The sequence below is a fragment of the Rhinolophus ferrumequinum genome, chromosome 4 (genome assembly GCF_004115265.2).
Source record: "Rhinolophus ferrumequinum isolate MPI-CBG mRhiFer1 chromosome 4, mRhiFer1_v1.p, whole genome shotgun sequence".
NCBI lineage: Eukaryota > Metazoa > Chordata > Mammalia > Chiroptera > Rhinolophidae > Rhinolophus > Rhinolophus ferrumequinum.
This window is the reverse complement of record NC_046287.1, coordinates 60,938,775-60,952,775: the sequence shown is the minus strand read 5'-3', so window position 1 is coordinate 60,952,775 and position 14,001 is coordinate 60,938,775. Positions and strand designations below refer to the sequence as shown.

At 41.4% G+C, this 14,001-nt stretch overlaps 1 protein-coding gene across 17 annotated transcripts in view; it reads left to right on the top strand.

Moving 5' to 3' along the window:
• The window catches only part of TACC1 (transforming acidic coiled-coil containing protein 1), a 93,764-nt gene that overhangs the window by 58,833 nt on the left and 20,930 nt on the right, over positions 1-14,001 (top strand). For 5 of the 17 annotated variants that reach the window (XM_033104694.1, XM_033104693.1, XM_033104703.1 and 2 more), the window contains 4 exons: positions 5,771-6,860; positions 9,085-9,120; positions 10,326-10,386; positions 11,390-11,597. In XM_033104694.1, the coding sequence (XP_032960585.1) occupies positions 5,771-6,860; positions 9,085-9,120; positions 10,326-10,386; positions 11,390-11,597 (1,395 nt within the window). The remainder of the gene's footprint in view (positions 1-5,770; positions 6,861-9,084; positions 9,121-10,325; positions 10,387-11,389; positions 11,598-14,001) is intronic. The other 12 variants (XM_033104707.1, XM_033104706.1, XM_033104702.1 and 9 more) reach the window with 5 other exon arrangements.

Here is a 14,001-nt window from a genome sequence, read left to right as displayed (position 1 = left end):
TGTAATTCAATGGTTTTCAGTATATGAACAGAATTCTACAACTGTTGCCTCAGTCAAATTTTTAGGACATTTTATCACTCTGTAAAAGAAACTCTGTACCCATCAGCAGCCACCCCCAATCCTCTCCCATTCCACCCTCCAGTGCTAGGCAACTGATCATCTACTTTGTGTCTCAACAGATTCGCTTCTTCTAGACATTTCATACAAATATGTAGTCTTTGTGACTGGCTCTGTTCACTTACCATGTTTCCAAGGCTCATTCCTGCTGTAGCATGTATTAGTTAGTACTTCATTCCCTTTTTATTGTGGATTGGTATTCCACTACATGGATATACTGTGTTTTGTTTAGCCATTTATCATTTGATGAACATTTGGGTTGTTTCCACTTTGAGGCTATTTAATGAGTAATGCTGCTATGAATATTCATGTTCAAGTTTTTGAGTGAATGTATGTTTTCATTTCTTTGGGGTATATGGCTACTAGTGGAATTGCTGGGTCATAAATGATAACTATTTCTAACATTTTTTGCAGAGCTGTAAAACTTTTAAAGGGGCTGCACCATCTTACTTTCATACCAGCAGTGTATGAGGGTTTGAATTTCTCCATGTCTTTGATAACACATATTGTTACCTGTCTGTTGATTGTAGCCATCTTAGTAGGTGTGGAATGGTATCTTATTGTGGTTTTGATTTGATTTAGTTTTGATTTGGAATTTCCGTAAGTGGTTAACATTGTTCAGCATCTTGTTGGCTATTTGTATATCTTTTTTAGCAAAGTATTTATTGAGATTCTTTGCCTACTTTTTAATTGCGTTATTTATCTTTTTATATTGAGTTGTAAAAGCACTTCATATATTCTAGATACAAGTCCCTTTTTAGATATGTGATTGTTAATGTTTTCAATGTTTTCTCCTACTCTGGGGGTTGTCTTTTCACTTTTTTGAGGGTATCATTTGAAGTGTAAAAGTTTTAAATTTTGATGAAGTTCAAATTACCCATTTTTTCTTTTGTCCTGCATGCTTTTGGTGTCATATCAGAATGCTTTGCCTAACCAGCGGTCTTGGGGGAAGTCGAGGTAGAGCAGGTTGGGGTTGGAAATCGGAATCCTGTAGTGAAATGAAGACAAGAGAAATGGGAGGAAGGGGATTAGGTTTGGGGTAAGAAGCGATTTTTGTGCTTAATAGGAAGGATTCTGGGCCTCTGCATATCAGTTTGATGTCTTTCTATGTTTAAATTGAACAAGGACGGACAGTCTACACACTGTTCTTCCCCGTTTTCTACGTAATGCACTTCTGACATCCTCGCGTGTGAGTTATGCAGGCCTGTGCCACTGTGGACACTGTGTCGTGTTCCGTGGTGCGCCCTAAAGTAGCTGTCAGCCCCCTGTGGTGCTTCACAATGGCACAGGAGTGTGTGGGAAGCAAGGCGTAAGGAGACATCCTCCTCCTTATACGTACGTGTACCTGTGTACATAATTGTGTACATAATTGCAATAAATTCCTAGCAGTGGATTGATGAGTTCAGGAATCTATTCATTTTGGATGTTGGTAGGTATTTCTAAATAACTTCCTGAAAGATCCCATAATACACTTTCCTACGAAATGTATGAGATGCCTACTGGCCCCCTTGCCTAGCAACTGTTACTATCGTCAGTATTTTAATTTTTACAAATCTAATGGATTAAAAATGGTACCCTGTTTATTAATTGTGTGAAAGTCAGCATGTTTTTCAAATATGTATTGTCCGTTTTTTTAAAAAATTGCTTGCTTGTACCCTTTATCATGCAGAATTTATTCTTAATTCCAGTTGTTCAATGGAAGACACCAGGGACAGTATTGTTTTACATGGAAAACGGGGAGGAGGATTTATGGTCCAGTTGCTCACTAGCTCCAGTTTGTGTCGTCCTTAAGACGGGATTCTTCCTGTGTGTTCTCTTCAGTTCTCCTTTGGAGCACAGGAGTTTTGTGGTAAAATGCTCAGTCACACGCACGACACAGCAGTCGGTGCTGGACACCCCACCCCCTCCACCCCCCATTTGTCCTTCGCATTGTCCTCTCCCGTTATACCGGGTCTTGTGGGAGGCAGCTTGCCTGTGTGGAGCCATGGTGACTGCAGTGCTTCCTGCACATCTGGTGTGGGAGCCTGTCTGCCAGGGTGCTGGGCACAGTACTGACCTCTGAAGCGGGCAGCGCAAGGCCAAGGGCAGCGGGCAGGCTAGCGGTTTGGCGCCCCCTTCACATCAGTGTGCTTTAACTGTAGGTATTAAAGAGAAGGGAGAGCTCTGTGTAAGTACAGACTGGAGAAAGGTCTGCAGACTTTGCCAAATTTTGGCTGTTTCTTGACCTTCGCTCCACACAACAAACCTGAACCACCCTCCAGAGAAGGAAATTATTTACTCAAGTGTGTTCATGGGGATTTTTGATTCTCTTCCCAGGATTGTCTGCCCCGTGGCTCTTCCTACCACACCCAGTGTACTGATAAGACCATTTCCCCCTCGAACTTGCACTTGATGTTTAGTGTCCCTTCAGCGGGGTCTTAATGTCAACATGGATGAAGTAAGGTGACTGAATTTTGTTTAAACAAACCTATTTGAATTTGTGTTTTAGTGAGTGTTCTCTCTCAAAAATTTAGTCCACCCTTAAAATTTCTTAAAACAGCACTTGAACACATTCCTTTTGAACTTGTTCCCAGAGGTGACAAGTTTTATTCTTTGATGTTGAGATTTTTTCCCCCAGTAGCTTGAGAGTTTTTAAATACCAGTGTAGTGATTGGAGGTGGGGATTGAAGTCACAACTATAAAGTAATGAGAGGAGCCCTTTATTTTATTTTATTTATTTGTTTCAGGTGTACAAAGCAACAATAGTTAGATATTTACACCCCTCACAAAGTAATGCGAGGAGTCCTTCTGAGGACCCGAAATACAGTCTTCTTGGAGCAGTGGTTCTACATCCAGGCTATGAAGAAGGCTGTGTGTGGGTTATCTCCACCAGACAATGAATGAGCTCACACAAGATTTCCTTGAGTTTCACAGTCTTCGGGTACCTTCTGAAAATTTATCTAAGAACCCTTCTTGAGTTACTATAAAAGACATTCACTGTCATGTATTGGTTCTGAGATTTTGTTTTAAGGCTTTTGCCTTAGAGTCAGACATTGTGTGTTAGACTTGGACGCTAGGTAACTATCTGTGCCTTTTGAGGTTAGAAAGAGGCCAGCGTGTGTATGTCTGTGCAATACAGGAGGTATGTTCAAATTTTGGCAGCTTTCTCACTTTACATATCAGGTATTTAGAAAACCATAAAAGGGACCATCTGTAGCTAAAGGAGAGGAAGTTGTTGATCTGAAAGGAGCTTGCAGATAATGGTTCACCAAAAAGTTAAAATCTAAAAGGGAAAGTCAAGGATCTTTTAAAATAATGCCAAATCTGAAGTAATACGCCTTGTTTTCCAAGTGGTTGCCATTTTTTCTCCTCTAAAGTGAAATTATACATGTGAAAGCAGCTAGCCAGCAGTATGCATTTCTGAATTTCAAAAATATTTTGTATAATGGCATTTCCCCTCTGCAAATGCTTTCATGATTTTTCACAAACGTATATATTAACCCAGTATATTTTCATTATACCAGAGTATAAACCAGAGTGTCAAGCTGTTACCTCAGTCTTTCAAATTTTGGCATTACATGCCTTTTCTTTTAAAAGTATTATATAGGGAGAGGAGGGAAACTCTTTTTACATGAGAATAGTCTATATCCTGAATAACCATAAAAGGCATCTCCTGTTTTAGAGCAGCCATGGGCGCTTCACATAACCTTTTAGATGATTGACAGGAAGAGTTTCATTAACAGGAGCAAATGCGGCAGAAGTGGAAATAAATGTTGGTCTATTTTTGGATTTCCTCTGTGTTTGCTTTGAATTCATCTACTGACCTAATCTCTGTCTGTGATCCCCAAGCCACCAGGCAATGCTGTGCTTGTCAAAGTCATTCCAGGGAGAGAGCTTTTTAGTACCTGGAGGAAAGTTTCTAAGGAATACAGAATTTTTGTCAAAAATGGACGGATGAATAGAGGTTAGTTATATAACAGTGTTTTCAGATGAAAAACAGGAACTGATAGCTGTGGTAGGACTCTTAACTGATGGAAGATTGGGAACTGGAGCTTCTGCAAATGGGTGTTTTACTTACTGAAGGTTACCTGTGGTGGGACACTTGAAGTTGAGGTTCTGTTTTGGGGCAGCACTGAAGGATGTGGGGTCAGCTGGTACTGGGACACTTGCTGATTTAGAGTACAAATGCAAATAAAATCATACTCAAACATACCTTTCTCAGTTAGGTGATTAGTTTGTTTTCTTGTTTTACACTCTCATAACTCCCCAAACTGGTTCAAGTGGATGAGCAATCCGCTCCTACCCACTCCCTCCCTCCCCGTCAATACTTTCTGATAGAGACTGAAGGTAGTAGACCAAGGTGGTGTCTGCAGTGACAGGGTAGGACAGGGCAGCTTACTTACCTGGCACCTGGCCTGACAGCCAAGAAATGCCTGGGCAGGTGTCTTCTTGGCAGAGCTCCTTCACTGCCTGCTCAGGCTGGGTAACTGAATTCAGAAGAGGGAGGGGTGTTTTTTTCCTTCCTCACTCTACCATGGTGGGTGGTTCGCCTTCTGATGAAGCTGGTAAAACCCTTTAATCTCTAGAACTATAGGTGGAAGCCACTGCCCAATTCCAGTCATAGAGGAGTCATGTAAAAAGACGTGTGAGTGCTTTCCAGAACTTTTTCAGTGATGCTCAGTTTTTGATCCTGGATTAGAATTAGGATTAGGAAGTAGGATTGGAGGGTCATCTCTGAGTTTCCTTCAAAATCATGAGATACTAAAATAATCAGTTTTTTCAGTTTTTGCTGCTACTCTGTTGTTATTTCAGATCTGTTAAGTCAGGGAAACACTATCTTAGTTTGTGCTTTAAAGAAATACTCTCATTACACCTTCCTAATTGCAGCATTTCTTCTAATAGACCCCAGTTAAACAGGTTCTTTATTTTTCACAAGTGATTTCAGAGAATTCCTAGTCCCACTTAGAGATAGAGCTTCTAAAGAAAAAATAACTTTATTGTATTTTGATTTGTGTCTTAGTAAAATAAGGGCTATTTGTTTTTAAAGCCATTTTCTGTATCTGCTTTTCAAATTAGTCTTTTTGTTGTTCTTTTAGTTTTTAAGTCTGTAGAGAAGTTGTTCTGAGCTGGACATTATGGGTTTTTCATTGAATTTTGGAACAGTCTGATTACTTAAATTCTATTTTGGGGAAGAGGGAGTACTTGTTTTTAACATCCGAAGATTAAAATCTTGCTGCGTGAAATTCAGACCCTGAAACTGTCAGGCGGTGCTTGGGAGCTGTGTCAGTGTCAGACCTGATCCCTGTGCCTAAGCTCAGCGTCTCAAGTTGTTTCCAGACCAGTTATTTTAACCTACGGAATTTTAGCATCATATGAATAGTCTTTGCAGTACACCCATTTGATCTATTTAGCTTTTTCCTAAATAACTCTCTTTGGTATAATTATTGGTATCACTTGGATAATACATATTCACAGTTTAGAATGGGAAAATTCCTTTTTGGGTATAGTACCAACTGTCCCCTTTTAGGCGGCACTGCCATCGAACCTTAGATGCTTAATAAAAACAAAAAAGGGAAGAACCTGCTGTTTATCTATGTGGATCCAGCAAGTAGAGAATATTTACCAATGCCGGAAAGATTCTTCTTTAATAGATGGCTTTTGTGTTTTGTTGTAGAATCACAAGAAGTTGATGAACAGCTGATAGCAGAAGTGGTTGAAAAATGTGCATCTGAGACTTGTTCTAGACCCTCAGAAAATGAGGCATCACAGCAGGCTATTGATTCTTACTCAGACAAGGATTTCAAAGAAGAACCTGAACATGATATTAGCAAAATTTCAGTAGTGAGACCATTTTCAATAGAAACCAAGAATTCTGCAGATATCTCAGCAGCTCTTGGAACAGAAACAGCTTATGGCTGTGTAACTGCAGTCGCAGGTGAGGCTCTGCCCTCCAGCCCACCGGAAGCCATCCAGGACAAGACGATGACAGATGGCACCATGGGGGTTCCACTGGAGGCTTCTACAGACGCTGACCTAAAGGCTGGGAGTGCCTGTCTGCAGCCTGTGCCCAGCAGAAGCAAGCTACGAAAGCCCAAGCCCGTCTCTCTGAGGAAGAAAACAATTAGCGAGTTCTTAGAGACTGAAACTGCTGTGGAGGGCATGTCTCTCCCCCAGGTATCCTATCCTGATGGAATGGATGGGAACACCAGTCCTTTTCTCGGAGACGCCGGCATCCAGAAACCTGTCCCTGACATGAAGGAAACATCAAGCACTCCCAGTAGTGACACCAATGATTCAGGGGTTGAACTGCTGGAGGAGTCGAGCTCACCTCTGAAACTCGAGTTTGATTTCATAGAAGATGTGGAAAATGTAGAGTCAGGGAAAGGCCTTCCGAGGAAACTTGGCAGAAAACTGGGTAACAAACTGACTCCCAAGGTACAGAAAGATGGAGCCAGTAAGCCAGTAGGTACCAAAGGGGCAGAACCGCCCCCGGCCCCAGCTGCGGACGGTGCTCCTCTCTCCCAAGCGCCATCTAAGCCGGATTCCAGTCAGTGGGATAACCTCAGCTCCAGTCCCTTTGGGGGCCACTCCACCCTGCAGAATTCCCCTCCCCTCTCCTCTAAAGGTTCCTACCACTTTGATGAATCCATGGATCCCTTTAAACCAACTACAACTTTAACAAGCAGTGACTTTTGTTCTCCTGCTGGTAATCATGTTAATGAAATCTTAGAATCACCCAAGAAGGCAAAGTCGCGTTTAATAACGTGAGTGACAATGGGTTTGGGTGTTGTGTTCTGTGTACACTCTTTGAGAGTTTGGCAGCCGGCCGCTTTGGGTTTTGGTGGACTGACGTTATCTTTGCGGTGCAGTGGGGCAGACACAAATCTTACAATTTTATATTGCAGTCATCACTATATATTAAATCTTATAATTTTATATAACAGTCGTCACTATTTTGCCCAACTCTTGTGTGGAATCAGAAATACCAAAGCTTTCCTTTTTAGATGTCTGCCTGGCTTTTGAAACCTCAGCTTACTCACCCTTGGGTACTTTTTTCTTGTTTTAAAAAAATGGCATTAGATAGATAGGCAGGTAGGGATTTGACGGTTTTCAGAAATCCTATCTGGGCTGTCAGGAATCGCTTTATATACAGAATTCAGGTGTCATGCCAGCCACCATCTTCAGATTCTCTATGGATAAAACAAAAATTCCAAGCCTACGGATTACCTGTCTAGTAGCAACAACTTGTAGAAAATGGTCCAAAAGGGTCTTATAGAAGTCTTTCACTTAAAACAGAAAGCTGTGGTTTTTGTTGGAAACAAACTTATCACGACAAGTTGGTGAGAATTCTTATGTCTTTATGGTTAGCTTCTGGTTCCCTCAGTAAGGAGGTGAATTTCCAAAAAGAATCAAGAACATTTTAAACGATGATATAAATCTGACTAAATTAGTCTTTTGTTGTGTGTTGTCTCCCCTCTCCCCTTCTCTTGGAAAGCCTGGAGCCACTTCTGCAGGGTCCATAGAGTTCCAGAGTGATCACCTCAGGCCATACTCCACGCCAAGGTTCAGTTTAAATTTGGGTTTCTTTATCACAAGACTTGAGTCGATGACAATATATCCCACTGTGACCCTAAAAATTAGATACCAAGAAAGACCAATGCCAGGGAGGACAAAATGTGAAAAGGGAGAATGAGAAGAAGTACATATTTCTAGTTACCACCATAAATCAGGGAAATAATTTTCAGCATTACGATGACTTAAAGAAAAATGCTAGATGCCATGGTGAATTATACTAAAGGGAAAGGTCTAAAGAACAGAGAGTACAGTCAGCACCAAGAAGCTTGAGCAATGCAGGAATCCATTTTTTAGCAACCCCAGAATGTCTAAGGGGAATAAAATGCCATTAGTAGTTCTTGATCTTTTCTTTGAGTCTGTATGAGCAGTTAAGTGGTTGCTGGAAAGCATGATTGATCAGCTGTCCTCAGAGTGCTCTTCTGTGGCTAAGGTTAGTTACCTTTGCCTACATAGTGCTTGGGGTACCTGTTGACCAGGTCATTGCCTTGGTGCTTCCAGATAGGGGTGCTTCTGCCTAGCAAGGTTGATAAGGTGCCATCGGGGAGACTTCTTTTCAGTTGCATGTTGAAGGCATGTAGCCAATGCATTCATGTTAGATAAAATTAAATCTGGGCCAAAGGGAGGGAAATTATCCTACCCCTCTTTTGAGTCCTACCACCCTGGTAGCATTTTCTTCCTATTCTCTTTTTGGTGAGTGAATTTCTTGATCTAATATACCGTATAGATTTTTTTTTCAATTTTTATGCAATCAAAACTCTTTTCTCCCAAGAAGGCTGCTCGATCTCTGTGTAACTCTGGGATTTTGTTTAGCAAATGCCTTCGTTGGTAGGACAGACTGAAAATACATAACACATGTGGTGGTATCTAGGGAGGAGTTAGAATTTCTGTTAGCAGGTTACTTGTGTGACTTTTTAAAAGATGTTTGTAATTGGCGTCTCAGATTCTTCTGTAAAATGGAAACATCATACTATGAGTAGGATTTTGTGGACCAAATAAGATAAATTATGTAAAAATAATTTTAAACATCTAAGTAAAACATAACTACAATAGAATAAGCAGATATATATTTAACTATATTTTAATTCACGCATTGCCTTGATCTAGATGACTAGACATCTAAGAGTAAATGTGCTCAGCAGTAACATGTTTACTTTTTCATCTATAAATTTGAATATGTGGCATTTTTGAATGTGTGTACCACTCTTACGCTGTTAGAGTTGAGGTTCCTGATGATCATTCACTCACCAGTGAGAACATTCATGAATATGACATTTTTAATTTGTATCTCACCTCACAGAAAGAACTTTGCAGCCTGTACATCTACCAAACTAGAGATAAATATTCCAGGCTTTACATGATTTTTTTCTCCATCTGTCTGTCTCTTTCCTGTCTCTAATTTTGTTGGTGCATCAGGACTACTGAACAAGTGAAATTTCTCTGTTTTCTGTTGTAAGTACTCCTGCTGTTGTTTCTGTTTGTCCCGGGGACTGTTGGCAGTTCCTCTCCGCCCTCCCCAGACCATCTCTCCATAGCATGTTGGCTTGCATTTCTGAGTTTGACCTTCGGATGATTTTTTTGCATTTCATTTGCCACTTCATAAGTCAGCTTAGCCTTGCACTTGTCTGTGCCTAAAGGAGTGGAGCTCGGCCTTCCCACGTCAGGTGCGAGAGCTTCCTCCCTGCTGCCTTGGCACGTCTCCTGTGGCGCTTTGATAGAGTGCTGGCTTGGCCCCGAGATCAGCGCAGCCATGGTTTGAGGGACGGCTCTGCTATTTAATCATGGAAATAATTGGCATTTTTGACAGGCTAGGGCTGCTGGGTTGGAGCAGGGGGTACGTTTTCCTGAGTCAACTCAAGTTTGGTGGCACTTAAAATTAGGAAAGAAAATCATAAACTAGATAATGGTGGTTGCGTACATTTTGGTAACATGTTTGCCTTTTTTTCCCCCCACAGGAGAAAAAGTTACAAATTTTTATTTTTGTCAGAGTGACATTACTAGAAATTTTAAGTTTCTAAACAGAATCTGAACTAGTCTTTGGATCACAAATTCTGTGCTAGTTTAAAAGTAACAGGTGGTTTTGAGCTTTCCCTCGTTTCAGCTGTGACGTTCCTTTCCCTCTTACTACTTAATAGGAATGGTAAGAGTTTACGCAGATATTTGTGTTTTTATACTTCTTGTTGACCATAGTTCTTTTCTGTTAGCACACAGGTCTGGAGTCTTCTTAATCAGACATCTGCGGCTTTTAGTACAATAAAGAATTTTTAAAGAATCTGGTCCAGCGTGGTAATTTTTCTAATGAATGTCAAAGCCAAGTGAGTAAGGATCAGATGAACCGAATATCTCAGAAGGGCTGTTGGTGGTGTGTGATTAAAAGCTGTAGGGTGAGTCAGAGTCCTCCTGTGGGGAACATCCTACAGAAGCACGTGAGGAGGTCTTTTCAGAGAATGAACTGAACTGTAGTTCTCCACTTGCCCTGTCTCTTGGGAGAAGATTCCGAGACATCACAGGTGTTCCCCTCGCTGACACGTAGATGTATGAGTTGTGTGACGCGTATGCCTTGGCTTCTATCTGCACATACTGCTTTCTGCTCCATCTCTTAACTTGGAAGTTGTCAGTGTAGTTCCAAACCAACCTCGTTATTTTTTTTTTTCTAGGAGTGGCTGTAAGGTGAAGAAATATGAAACGCAGCCTCTCGCTTTGGATGGGTGTTCTCAGGTAAGTCTGTGCCCATCTCCAGAACGTTTCTTAGTCCAGTGGTCCCCAAATTGGCGATTGCATCCCCTCTCCAGGGTGTGGGGGCGGTGGTTAATGAAGACTTCCCACTAGACCTCTGAGTACCCAGCTTTAAGGAAACCAATTTCCAGATGCTTTACTTCCTAAGCTGAGGAGGCCCCCTCAGGACCGGGGAACTCTTTCATAATTACCCTTTTCCCTTTTTTTCCCCCATGTTTTGAGGGGGTAAAGTTCTCTCGCATCCATTCTAAGTCTTAGTAGGGTGCGTTACCACTGGGCGTGAAACCTCTGGGGCACCAAACGGGAGATTTGAAACCTTGGTACAGGTTTTAAGGAGGTGATTGACTCTAAATGACTTGATTATAATTGTTTTTTTAAGCTAGATGGCTTTCCAACAACTCATTGTTTTCAGCAAAATAGGAGAACCTGAGTTGATGGAGGTAGAATGGAAATACAAATTCAGAGAGGAAAAGGAATGATGTAAATTTATGACTAATGAGGAGGTTGCTCAGGTCACTGTTAAATAGATTGTAGGATATCAAACCGTGAGAGTAGCAACATTGAATTAGGCAAGGTCAGTATTTAAACTCTATCAGATGTTACATCCTTTGCAATTATTTACACTTATGCTGAAGAGTTTTTAGGTGTCACCTAAAAATATAATGGGGTCCATAGATTGTTTTTGTTTTTTTAGTTTAGGAGGTACTTGAAAACCACTACCTTGGACTTCTTCAACTTCTTGCTTATAAATTTAGGCTAGAAAAGATTAATTTTTTCAAACCTTAGGTTTGAATTACAAAAGCTAGGTTCTAGAAAACACATTTTATGATTGAGAGACTCCAGCTTCTTCCTTGATTTGTACCCAAATCTGTGGTTAACTCTTATCAATATCCATCTATATGGAATGGAGGCTGCTCTGCCGTCCCTGAGGTGTCCCGTTGACTGTCCTCCTAAATGGTAGCATCTTCTCTGTTGCATATCCCAGGACGAAGGAGCAGTGATCTCCCAGATTTCAGACATTTCTAGTAGGGACGGCCATGCTACAGATGAGGAGAAACTGGCGTCTACTTCATCTGGTCAGAAATCAGCTGGGGCCGAGGTGAAAGGTGAGCCAGAGGAAGACCTGGAGTACTTTGAATGTTCCAATGTTCCTGTGTCTACCATAAATCATGCGTTTTCATCCTCAGAAGCAGGTATGGAAGCATATCTTCATCTTTCTAATGTACGTAAGCATGGAAATGCCTGAAAGCCTAAAGTAGGAGATGCCTTAGAGAGATTTAGAGAACTGGGTCGCCTGAAGGATGAATTTAGGATGCTGATCTTTGCTTTGCTTCTTTACCTAGAAAAGAGACACAAAAGGGTGTCTTATCAAATCCCAGGGGACATATGGATAGTTGTTGCAGAATGTTCAGGAGACAGGAAACTGCTTGAATTTTCATAGTTTACTTTAACGTGTCCACCAGAGGCCTATGACCAGGTTGTGGTTATGGTGCCCATTGTTCAGCTCACAGAAATAAGAACTACCATGTGCATTGTCTTACCACGTGCAGGCGTTGTTCTGAGTGCTTCACGTGTATTAACTCTCCTCCTCGCTAGGTACGATTTCCCCCCCCCCCCCATTTTTTAGAAAAGGAAATTGAGACACAGAAATTAAGTAACTCGGCCAAGGTCACTTGTAAATGGCTAATAAAAGGTAGAACTAGGACTCAGACCTCAGCAGTCTTGTCCCATGGTCTTTTAACCACGATGCTAAAGTGTGAAGAGATTGTTTTCATTATGTGAGACTATTACAAATTTTCCTGCTCACAGATGTAGTAGGTTTAAATTGACCAATGTTTGATAAAGTCCTCTGTAATGTTCTAATAAGAACCTAGACTAACCTGTGCTGAAGCTTCTTGCTGTTGGACTCTTAGAACATTCTAGAACTGAGGCCCTTTTCCAGGTCCCAAGTTGTATTTATGGCCCTAAACGTGACTTGTTTAAGAACCATAATTTAATTTGGGGCTTTATACTTAGAATTTAAAAAATCATGATCTATCAAACCAGGGAAGTGGATGGCAATCTGGACTGTGTGTGAGTTACTCCCCCAGCCTCCTGTCTGCCCCCAGGTCTCAGTTTCCCATCTATAAAATACGAGTAAACGCGCCAAGCACTGTTCCAGATTTCTTCCCAGGCCTCTTTCTGCTCTGACATCTTTCCCGAGACCTCGTTTTCCATTTCCCTTTATGCCCCTTTACCCAGTTATGCATGCAGATAATCCTTAGTATTCTTGTACCTACACTTGTTTCTTGTGTTTGAAATGCCTTTCTTTGCCATCTCCTATAAAAATTCTGCCCATCCTTTTATGTCTGTCTCAAAAATGTCACTAGGCCCCCACTGTGCTTTATGCTTCCCAACACATTTCGTCTTACCAGTCCTGTTTTGTGTATTTTTTAGAGAAGGGTGTCTTTGATAAAACTTCTTAAGACTAAGGACTATGAGTGATTCATCTTTGAATTTCCTCTGGTGGCAGTGCCTGGTAGATAATTGTTGAATTATTCTTCCTCACTAAGAGGAAATTCCTTCAATATAAATTTGTAGAGCTGGGGATCTCTTAGATACAGTGCTGTCGTCAAAGTCAGTGAGCAGCTCGTGTTACACCGTATGTGACGAATTAGCCATGTCATGGGGGCAGGCAGAGGTCCGGGTCATGCAGGGGTGGGGTGTGTGGAGGTGGATAGGTGGACCAACTCTGGCGGGAATCAGAGACCATTTATGGGGAGAATCACCTTTGAGCTAGGTCTTGATAGATCCAGACATAGAAAGGTGTGCACCAGGGGATGAGAATCTCTCGCAGGCGTGGGCAGGAACCTGCCGTGTTGGTAAAATGCCCAGCAGCTTTCTGTGAATACAGGGCAAGTGGGAAAAGAAGGTCGTACTGAGGAATTTGGGCTTGATCCTGTAGGCATAGGGGAGCTGTGGAAGGGTTTTAAGCAGTAGTGATGGTCACATTTGTGTTTTAAATGCTTCACTATTGATAGAGAGTACGCTAAATTAGAAATTCGCTATTGCTTTGTGGAAGATTATAGCTTTAAAATGCTGTGTGCTTTTCCATATTTTCAAATTGTCTTCAGTGAGTGGATATTCCTTTAATTAGAAAAAACAATAGTGTTGGGTTTTTTTAAATGTTGCCTCTGGTGGTAGAGTGGGAGGTAGAAAATGAATTTAGTTTTGTAGGCATTGAAATTTAGAGCTTGTTATTTTATCTGCTACACTACTTAGATTGAGGGCACCGTTTTGGGTGGAATTTAAATTCAGTCAGACTTGGTAATAAAATAGCATTCAGTGTTCCGGTTTCCTTTCTGAAATAATCTCATGGTTAGTACACAGACACAAGGGGGCAGCCTTGCTGTTCTTTCCACCTGAAGACTGTGCATCTGTTTATGACTGGCTAACTGTGCACTCCCCTTTCTTCTGAATGTTTTGGAATTTTAACATGGACAGCACAGCGGTCAACAGAAAGCCAGTGCTCCTCTGAAAATCTTGAAATGCCCTTCATGTGTTCATAGATGTCATTTTGGGCCTGCACTGGCGTTTCCAAGTGTCTTTCACTAGGAA